General features: G+C 51.1%; 1 protein-coding gene across 1 annotated transcript; it reads right to left on the bottom strand.

The window, feature by feature from the left end:
- Positions 1–1838: 1838 nt before the first annotated feature.
- Positions 1839–4167, bottom strand: TRH (thyrotropin releasing hormone). The gene is made up of 3 exons (XM_006083802.3): positions 4081–4167; positions 2993–3214; positions 1839–2384 (listed from the first exon to the last, which is right to left on the bottom strand). Exons 2-3 carry the CDS (start codon positions 3204–3206, stop codon positions 1870–1872), a joined length of 729 nt encoding a protein of 242 aa, XP_006083864.1. The 5' UTR covers positions 3207–3214; positions 4081–4167; the 3' UTR covers positions 1839–1869.
- Between the last annotated feature and the right edge of the window lie 6600 nt (positions 4168–10767).

The following is a 10767-nucleotide window of genomic DNA, read 5'->3' on the forward strand; positions in this document are numbered from 1 at the left end:
TGTGGAGGGGGACAACTCTGAGTCCTGTTCTACTAGTACGGTTTCCCAAGAAAAACCTGCTCTCTAATGCATGCCCATTCACTTCCTTCCCTCCCTCCTTCCCTCCCTCCTTCCTTCCCTCCAGACCAGTGCTTCCTGGGATCACCCTCCAAGTAAACTACTTGCACTCAAATCCTATCTCAGGGTCTGGTGCTCCGGGAACCCAACCTAAGACAGATACAATGACAAACTGTGATAGCTGCAAGGAAGGAGTGGGATGCAGTGCCACATGCCACAATGTGGTCTGAAGTGACAACTAAGGAGGAGGAGGAGGCCAGGAGCAGGGTGGTAGCAGAGGAGCTGAAAGTAAATGGGTAGATTTGAGACATATCTAGGACACGGTAATAGTTAGATGATAGGGCATTAGAGCCATCCAAACAACCCCCAAGTTTCAGACTCATGTGCTTAGAAAAGTCACTTTACTTCTTTCTTAGTTACCGTGTCTCTAAACAGGGGTGACTATGATGGACAATTCATTCATTCATTTACATATCACCTGCAAAATGCATTTCCTAATGTCTGGCCCCAGAGGAAATGTTTGGGACACATTTATTTTTCTTTTATCTTCCAAAGCTCAAACAAAGTGCCCCTTTCCCCAGGAAGGCCTGGTTTGAGTCCCCAATCATAGCTTTTGTCTTCATTTTGCCTGCCAGGTGACACAGACTGTTGATTCCTGCCACAGAACTATGTTGATTACAAACCTAAACCAGACCAGCTCTCTCACCAAACCAGGCAAACTCAAGGCAGGTCCTGAGGTGGCCTCCAAGACCTATAGCTCCACCTCAGCCAGCTTTGTGTCTTCCAGAATGCCCTTCCTCTTTTCTAGGCCTCAGTTTCCCCGGGTGTCAAATGGGCTCCAGAGTCCCTGTTCACCTCCCAAGCTTGTTCTGAGGTGGGGGCAGTGGAGAAGACTTTTCATGCCCCCAGGGTCCCAGATTCCCTTTTCAGCCGAACTGGGGAGCTCTTAGTCCAGTCCCCTCTCAATGCTGAAAAGAGAAACCCCACATCAGCCGAGACAGAACCGCAACCACAGAGCTCCATGATTATCTAGATGTGTTTTATTTTCATTAGGAGGATTATCATTGACAAGGAGAAGGTGTCTAGCAGGTTATATACAAGCCGCAACATCCAGGATGATGTTTACATATTCCCACATACACGTTTATCCACAACTTCCAGGGCAATGTTTACATACTCCCACACACATTCACTCTGCAGCTACCGCACAACACAGCACCACAGGGGTTCTCCACCTAAAATGCTTCCCCCAAGCAGAACACAGCTGTGGGTCAGGTGCCGCCACCCACCCACCCACACAAACAAAAAATACCACCCAAGAAAACCAAGAAGGGAAGGAGACCCTGGATTCTGGGGGCAAAGTTTACATGTGGTAACTCCTGACACACGGGGTGGGGGATAGAAGCTAGATTTGGACATCACCACTTCAACTGCACCCCACCCTCACTGGCTGCTTGCCCAGAGGCACTCTGCCCCTCTCTGGGAATACCTTAGAAGATACAGATCGGTCATCTTAGCCAGGACTAAGGCAGGGGAGCCGGCCTTCGGGGTAGGCGAGGATCCCTGGGATCTGCCCCCTTGCCAGTGATACAAAATCAAGTAATATGGGGTTTTAGCTTATAGGATGGCCTTTTCATGTCCCTGAAGGAGGGAGGCAAGCAAAGCCAGGGGTTTGGGTGTGTGCATAGAGGGGGGGGCTCAGGTTTATTATTAGGGATCTAAGGAGAAGGGGAAGAGGGGTCACAGAAGGATAGGGTGCACAGGACTCAAGATATTCTTAGACCCCAAACTCGACTTCACAGGAAACTGGGCTCACTCCTCCAGGGGCTCCCTGGCCCAGGCCGCCCGCCGTCCAGGGTGCTGTCGCTTCTCCTCAGGCCTCTGGCCCCTGCTCAGGTCATCCAGGAGCCCCAGCAGGAGGCTGGCTTGACCACAGTCTCCCTGGAGCCCACACGGGCCTCCCAAGGCTCTCTTGCCCGGATGCTGGCGTTTCTCAGGCATCAGCTCTCCCTCCTCCTCCTCTTCTTCCTCCTCCTCTTCCCAGCTCCTTTGGGCCTTGGGGTCCACCAGCCGTCTGCCAGGGTGCTGCCTCTTGGTGAAAGTATACCCCAGCCAGAAGGAGCGCCGGCCAGGGTGCTGCCGCTTCTGCGGGGTCACATCCACTGACCACGCAGCTGCGTTCTCCCACGGGCCTGGATGCTGCCTTTTGTGGGGCCCCACAGCCCCTCCTTCTTCTTCCTCGTCTTCAACTCCCTCTTCTGCCTCCTCCTCCCTTTTGCCTGGATGCTGACGCTTAGAGAGCCCATTGGACTGAAAGATCTGGGACTCTGTGGAAGGAAAGAGCTAGTGAGGGATCCCCTGACCCTTGAGTGCCTACTCTAGCCTTCCTCCAATCAAGGTAGAAATTCCTGCCGCACTCACCCAGGCCTCACCGACACATACACTCACACAGATGGTCAAAGGCATGACTTCTGGTTCCAGTCCCAACTCTGCCACTCCCTAAATGTGTGACCATAAGCAACTCACTTACCTTCTCTGAGCCTCAGTTTTCTTTTGTGTAAAATGAGGGGTAATAACAGTTCCTATCTAAGAGGTTGTTAGGAAGATCAAATAGTGTGGCAAAGTATTTGAAGTGCTTAGAACAGTGAGTGCCTGGCATAACATAAGTAGTAAACACTCAGACTCTTTCTTCCCAGCATAGAATCTTCCCCACTGTGGGCATGCTTTCTGGGACATATTCCCAGGACAGAGATGCAAGAGGAATCTGGTCCCAGGAAAGGGTCAACTCACGACCGGCCGAGGGTGCGGCCAATGAGAGTTTCTGAGCAACAGGCTGGATGATCAAGTCGCTCTCTCTCCTCTGCTCCGCGTTTCCCCTCAGCCCTCTCCTCAGCCTCATCTCGCCTGGGCAGCCCGGGTCAGACCCGCCTCTCACCTGATTCGCGATTTCCCTGGTCCCCTTGCAGCCGCTGGAGGTCCTCCCGGAGGAGGAGAAGGTGCCCCGCCTGGCGCAGGAGGTCCCTCAGGGCAGGGTGCTCTGCAGCCATCGCAGCCTCCTGCTGGTCCACCTCGAGCTGTGCGCGGCCTCCGGGGACACCGGTCAGGGTCAGGGTCAAAGCCAGGGCGAGCAGCAACCAAGGGCCAGGCATCGTGGCGGCTGGAGTCAGGAGGACAGAGAGAGAGCATAAGCGCGCTGCGCCCCCTCCCAGGGAGCTGCACCTCCTCCTTTGCTGTCCCAGCGGGTCCCCGAGGCCGGAGTAGCGAACCGGGGGCCGGGGGAGGATCTGCCTGAGCCCCAGGTGTCCTCACCTACAGAGCTGCTCCGAGCGCCTGCCCACGCCCAGTCCTGCCCGCGAGGCCGTGGGAACCCCGCCGCGGCCGCCGCTCAGCGTTCGGCGGAGCCGGGGCAGCCTGCGCCCGGGCGCACGCGGCAGAAGTGTAACCAAGGCTACGGCGTCGGCCCGACGGCCAGGATGCTCGCTGCCCCCGCGCAGGCTGATTCCCCCGAAGTTCCCAGAGCCACGTTCAATGCCCACATTCCGCCAGCGTTCTCGTTCCCTATTTCTAATGATAAAAGGCTTCTATGACTAAGCTAAGGAATCAATTCTGGCCCTAAGATGCCCATTTCAACGTGAATCCCAGCGCTAACACTCTATTCTAGCGCCGAGACTGAGACGCTAAGGCTACCAGAGTCCAACGCGAACACTCAGTTTCTAACGTCGGGCTTCGGTTCTCACTCCCAGGCGCTCCCGCGACGCCCCGCCGGCCTCGTTGCGCCGGGACCTGCTGCTGGCGGCCCGGCAGGGTGGGGTGGCGAGTCTTCCCTGCGACGCCCAGATGCAGGGACCTGAGTGCACAGGGGTGACCCCGCCAGGTGCCCGCGCCGTGGAAGATGGGGTACGAACGCAGCGCCCCACCTGAGCACAGATGCGGCGGCTTCTCCCGGGGCGCCCTGGAGGGCGGGAGGAAAGGGCCCGCTGTCCCGGACGCCGCCTGCGAGAGGAGAGGGACGGAGGTGGTTACCTGTCCGGCGCGAGCTCCGCGGGACCGGTCCGGGATCCTGGGGCTTCGAGTCCGGAGTTTCGGGGTCTAGAGGCGGTGGGTCAGGAGTCCCGGTCACCGGCGCCCGCTGCTCCGCGGGACCCGCGCTTATATCCGCGCGAGGCAGCGGCGCTGGTGAGGTCAGCGGGGAGGGGTCGCGGCCACCGGGAAGGGGCGCTGACGGCAGCGGGCCCCGCGGGTACCCCGCCCTCCCGCACGCCTGCGAGCTCAGCCGGAAATCTGGGGCGGGGGCAGCGGGCGGGAGGGAGAGTGAGCTGACACACGCCGCAGGATGGGCTGCTGGTGCGGGGTCATTTCTGCACCCAGCTCTGAAGGCCGGTTGTCTAAGTAGGGGACAAAGACACACAGAGACACGGGGAATCACACACAAAAGGACACATGGGAGAGAATAGGAGATAGAGACAAAGACAGAGATGCATCTAGAACCAGAGAGATACACACCACACACATCAGAGAGACAGAAAGACAGAGACAGAGACAAAGAGGGAGAAAAGGAGGAAAAAGGGGGTAGAGTGAGAGGGGGAGAAATTAGGGGACAAGTGGGATCTGGGCTTTGATCTCAATAGTCACCTCTGGCAAATGCCTCCCCCTCTCTGGGCCTCAATTTTCTCCTCTGTATAGTGAGGAAGGGGACAGTTTTCAGAACGCCAAAGCTGGTAGTGTGTGGGCCACCACCAGTTTACAGACTGTTTTGTGTGATTCCCACAGGTGGTATTTTTAAACCTGAATAACCAACATTTAAAAATCAGGAGAACTTAGGTAAAATGTGGATTTATGACTTCTCTTGAAAATCTCTTGGAAAAGAGGGGACCTTGCTTGGCCAGTGTGGCTCTGTGGTTGAACATTGACCTATAAACCAGGAGGTCGTGGTTAGATTCCTGGTCAGGGCACATGCCCTGGTTGCGGTTGTGGTCTCGATCCCAGTGTGGGGCATGCAGGAGGCAGCCAATCAATGATTCCCATCATTGATGTTTCTCTTTCTCTCCCTCTCCCTTCCTCTCTGAAATCAATAAAAATATATTAAAAAAAAAAAAAAGAGTGGACCTACACTTCCTCCTAACAACAGCCAGCTGGAGTTGAGCCCGGCTGACCCTGGTCACCATACTCTCCACCACTCCCTACTGTCTCCCAATGTGTTGCCCCAGTCACCAGGAAGGGACACTGGAGTTGGTGGTGGACTCAGGACCACAAATCTGTTGGGGTTCACTCTACCCAAGCAAAAGAGGGGAGGGAATGTTGGGAGGAGAAAAGCACAGATGCCAAGGAGCTTGTCCCCCAATCACTCCCCAAAGTCACATGATACCTTGGAAGAGAACCCTGCTACATCCAGCCCTGGGCACAGCCTCCAGCCTGAAGCATTTAATGGCTCCCTCGTTGGCTTTGGAGACACAGGAGTTAGCCAGGCCCATGTAGAGTGAACCACATTTTTGACAGAACAATGTCTGTGAAGGTATCTCCTACCTCTGAGCAATCTTAACATTATTCTGCCTCCATATCCATATTTCTTCAGCCTAATACGTGTATGCCCAGACCATGCTAGTGGTCTGGCAAGGAATTCCACAAGTATTGAACTATTATTCTTTCTCTTGGTAGAGCACCCAACCTTCCTAGCACATCCACCACCTCACTGCATCCTCACATCACCTGGCAAGATTAACAAGGTAAAGACTATTAGTCCCACTTTACAGAGAGGCACACAGAGACCTGGGGAGGCAGAAGAACTTCGAAGGGTAGAGATGGAAGGGAATTTCCAGGTGACCAGCTAAAAGGTCCTCTCCTCATTTTTAGATGAAGAAACTGAGGCCTGGAGAGATGGCCTGATCGGCTTCCCAACTCCCCGGCATACTTTGTGCCCCCAAGTTCAGATGATTGGCTGGGGCAGATTGCAAACCTGCAATCCCAGGCTTGCTCTTCCACTCAGATTCCAGAATGTGAAGAATTGCCAACCTAGCTAAGCATTTAATCAGACAGACCTGTTATTTTTTGCGCATACAATGGTGGAGGTGTAAATTGATACAACCTCTTTGGGTGGCAACCTGGAAATTTAACACATACGTACCCTCCACAAGACAATTCCATTTCTCAGAATTCATCCTATAGATACCCACACCTACGCATGAGGATGTGTACACAGGGAATTCTGTGCAGCTTGGTTTATTGAAGCCAGAACTGGAGGCCAGCCTGGCCGATGTGGCTTAGTGGTTGAGTGTGGACCCATGAACCAAGAGGTCACAGGTTCGATTCTGAGTCAGGGCACATGTCCAGGTTTCTGGCTCGATCACCAGTAGGGGGCATGCAGAAGGCAGACGATTGATGTTTCTCTCTCATACATGTTTCCATCTCTCTATCCTTCTCCCTTCCTCTATAAAATTAATAAAAACTTTTAAAAAAAAAAAAGCCAGAATTGGAAATAGCCTGGATATCTGTCCACCAGGAGGCGCCTGCTTGAATCAACTAGGTTCCATGTAAAACTATGAGGTACTATTGCAGCTTCAGAAGAATGAGGCGTCTCCATATGGACAGATATGGAACAAGCTCCAGGAAAAAGTGAAAAAAAGCAGAGTGGACAACAATGTGTACATCATGTACACCTGTGTGGTGGCCTGGGAGACGGACTGGTAATGGGTACACAAGCACAGTACCAAAGGAGAACTGGGGAGCCCAGACAGGGGAAGATAGTGCGAGGGGGCTCGCTTAGCGCTGTTTGATTTTTTTTGTCTGTGCAGCCTTACCTAACCACAAACCAACAAACAGCACCAATAAATAAATAAATAAATAAATAAATAAATAAATAAATAAAATCTCTGAGTTTGAGGCTCAGGAGTGATAAGAGTGGATGGATAGAAAAGGGTGAGGTAGCTGGAACATCACCTCCTGGTGCACCCATTTGATGCATTTCTATAATCAGGGATTTGAGTTGCCTGTTAGGAGGAGAGTTGCTAGACAGATTGGGCGGGGGGTGCGAATGGGAGGAGGAAATGGAGTTCCCAGATAGCTCAAGGGACCAGAGAGGATGATAGAGGTATCTGAAGTGTGCTCAGCAAGCCAACTCTCCCTCCCTCCTTCCTCTCTTTTTCCCTTTCTTCCTTCCTTCTTTCCCTGACAAATATTCACTGAACTCCTAGTAAGTAACAGGACCTGCTCTAGACCGTGAGCACTGTATTAACCATGTCTTTCTGATACTTTGACCTTTGGGGTCTTGCTGACTCTGGAGAGACTGCCAACTCCCAGAGTTAGCCAATTCCTAGAGGTAAGTAAGGAACTCATATGCAAACAAACCAATTTAGAGCCCACACCCCTACCACTCTCTAGGCTACTATCTTCTTGCCCTAATCACCCAGGGCCAGGTATCAGGCAACTAGGGACAGCGCCTATGCCCCCGAGCTCACTGAAATTATTGAAACTAGATGATCTGGAACCTTCTGACCTCTCCTGGCCTGTTCCTTCCTGTAGAAACCACAGTAAGGCTCTTGCCCATCTTTCCCCCCACGCCCTGCTCCCTCTGCCTCCTGATGGACCTTGGTGCTGCCCCATGTGACCCTGCATGGTGTGGTTTGCCCCCTCCTCTTAGGAACTGTGAGTAATAAACTACCTTTCCAATAATAGTAATCTCCTGATCAATTGGCCTCATCATGCCTAAATAATTATAAAACCCACACTTAAAACAGGGAGCTGAGCCCTGGCCAGGTGGCTCAGTTGATTGGAGAGTTGTCCCATACACCAAAAAGGTGCAGGTTCCATTCCCAGTCAGGGCACATACCTAAGTTGCAGGTTCGATCCCCAGTCGGGGCAGAGCACATACGGGAGGCAACTGTATAGATATTTTTCTTTCACATCAATATTTCTCTCTCTCTCTAAAAAAAAAAAAAATTCAATAAAAACATATCCTCAGGTAAAGATTAAAAACAAAACAGGGAGCTGAGAGTTCAGTCATTATGTTGCATATTTTTTTTAACTTTTTCCCTCTGACAATACAAATGTGTTTGTACTTTAGTTGCTTATCAGATTAATACTGTTATGCTTTTGAAAATGAATAATGGGATAGTTTAATGGTGAGTTTGTGCACTAATTTCTAACTTCCAGTTCCCTTCCCCACTGCAACACACACACACACACACACACACACACACACACACACACACACCTTCCTGCCCGAGGTCTGTTAAGTTACTGGGTGGACTCTGATGTTCCAGACCCAGTCTCCCCTAAGTTCTCTCTCAAAGCCCCTATGCTTCCTGTTCTTTGTCAACCCTGAGCTACCGAAGGGCCTGAAGCAGACCCTCCCAGGTTACCTTTAAATTTTTTTTAATATGTTTTTGTTGATTTTAGAGAGAGACGAAGGGAGGCGGAGGTAGAGAGAGAGAGAAACATTGACGTGAGAGAGAAACATTGATAGGCCACCTCCAACATGCACCCCTACCTGGGACGAACCTGAAACCCAGGCATTTGCACATGCCCTGACTGGATGGAACCAGAAACACCACCCCCTTCTCCCTACTTACCAATCCCCCTCCTCATCCCTCCTCCCCCTCCTCCTCCTCCCCCACCGCACCCCGCACAGGATGACACCCAAACAACTGAGCCACACTGTCAGACACCTCTTTTTTTATGGTATTTTTTAAATTAAAAATTTTGAGATCATTATAGAGTCACATGCAATTGTAAGAAGTAAGACAAAGAGATTATGGGTACTTTTCTCCCAGCTTCTCCTAATGGTTACATCTTGAAAAACTATATAGTACAATATCACAACCAGGATATTGACAATGATACAATCCTCTGACCTTTTGCCCATTACTCCAATTTTACTTGTACTCTTTTGTGTGTGTGTGTGTGTGTGTGTGTGTGCGCACACTCACATGAGAGCAGTTTGTTCTATGCAACTTTATGATGTGTAGGTTTGTGTATATATGACATGGTGGCTTTTTAATTACAAGAAATGGTACCTTTTATATACTCAGTTCTTTCCTTTATAGCCTGCTGTTATTGTCCAAAAATGAAGGTCTTCTTTTCTCCAAGATCATAAAACTATCTCAGGAATTCAGGGAGATGAGTTCATTTCCTGTCTGCCCTTTCTCCATAGAAACCTACTCCAGGAATCTCTCTCATCCACAGATTCCCCCAAACCTACCAATTTCATTGATGCCGAATCCACTGGAAAAGTTGCTGTTCTCATTTCAATCACTGATTTACTTCTTTATTCAACAAATATTTCCAGTATATGCACAGGTGTCAAGCATAGTTCTAGACCCAGGGTGCACAACGGTTATGGGTTGGGGTGGTGTACAATATAAGAAAAAGGTGGGAAGGGGTCAGATCCTATAGAGCCTTGTTGCCATGGAGAGTAAGGAGTTTGGATTTTTTCTCAAGATAATGGGAAAATAGAGAGTTTAAGGCAGAGGAGAGATGTGATTGCTTTAATCTCTCAGACCATCCTTCTGGCTGCTTGGTGAATGAGGAGTGTACAGGGGCAAGAGGGAAACTGAGAAGCCTCCAGGAAACCCTTGCCCCCGCCTCCCTCACGCTGCTCTGTCCACCTCTCCTCTCGGGCTCTCCTCCTGCTCCGCTGATCTGGGAAGTACATGAGTCTGCTCTCGCCCCATCCACCTTCCCCAGGTCTCCTCGTCGCCTGCAGTGTGCCTGGCCATATGCATATGCCTCCCAATCAGCTTCTCCACAGAAAACCGCACAGTCCTCAGAAAGAGCCCCTTCCCTGGGTGATCCCTCTTACCAGCTGCAAGTGAGAGAAAACACAACCTAAACTGGCATGGGCAAAATAAAAATGGGATGCCACCAGCAGCATAGACTTAGGACTAGCTGCCGGATGGCCAAATCCTGAGGCTCAAATGGTGTCATGAGGAGTCTGTCCCTTTTTTCCATTTGCTATCTCTATTTTCCTCTAGATAGTTTCATTCTCAAGCTGACTACCCTCACAGGTGGAGAAGTGGCCAGAGGCATCCCCAGGATTGCATTTTCCCAGCTGAGTAACCCTAAAAACAAGAGTCCTTCTCTTTGCTACAAGTCCTAGGGTCAGCTCTCCTTGGCCCAGCCTGGTTCACATGCTCATTCCCGGACAGGTCCCTATAATTCAGATTGGCCAACCCTAGGGCTGGGGGGTGGAGTCAATACCATTTAAACAGCATGGACTGAGGGGCTTCTCCAGAGGCATATTGGGGTTCACCTACTAGAAGAGGAGCTGAATGCTGAGCCAGTAAAACAACACAGGTCTCCTGTGTACCCATTGCATGGATGAGGAGACCAAGACTCAGAGAAGGGAAGGCTTGCCTGCATCCCTCAGTGAATTAGCAACAACCTCAAGACCAGTGCTCTACCCAGTGTCTTTCCCTCACACTGGCTAGGGCAGGGTTTTCTCTAAAGGAACTAAAAGTAACCAAACGCTGGCTGGAAGACTGGGTTCTATCTTTCACCCCACATGCCATCCTCATCTGCAGGTTCTTGTTCTAGTCTTGGTGAGCATAAATTGCCATTAAAAGAGTATCATATTTTCTGGAAACTTTGGGTAAGCTTAGCCCCAATTAACATTAAGCCTCTGAGAAATGACCCTCTAATGAAGGGATCTCAGACACCGTGGTGGGCAGGGTGTGCTATGTGGAGCCCAAGGGGACTCCAGGCAACTCCAGGCAGCTG

The sequence above is a fragment of the Myotis lucifugus genome, unplaced genomic scaffold (genome assembly GCF_000147115.1).
Source record: "Myotis lucifugus unplaced genomic scaffold, Myoluc2.0 scaffold_8, whole genome shotgun sequence".
Classification (NCBI taxonomy): domain Eukaryota; kingdom Metazoa; phylum Chordata; class Mammalia; order Chiroptera; family Vespertilionidae; genus Myotis; species Myotis lucifugus.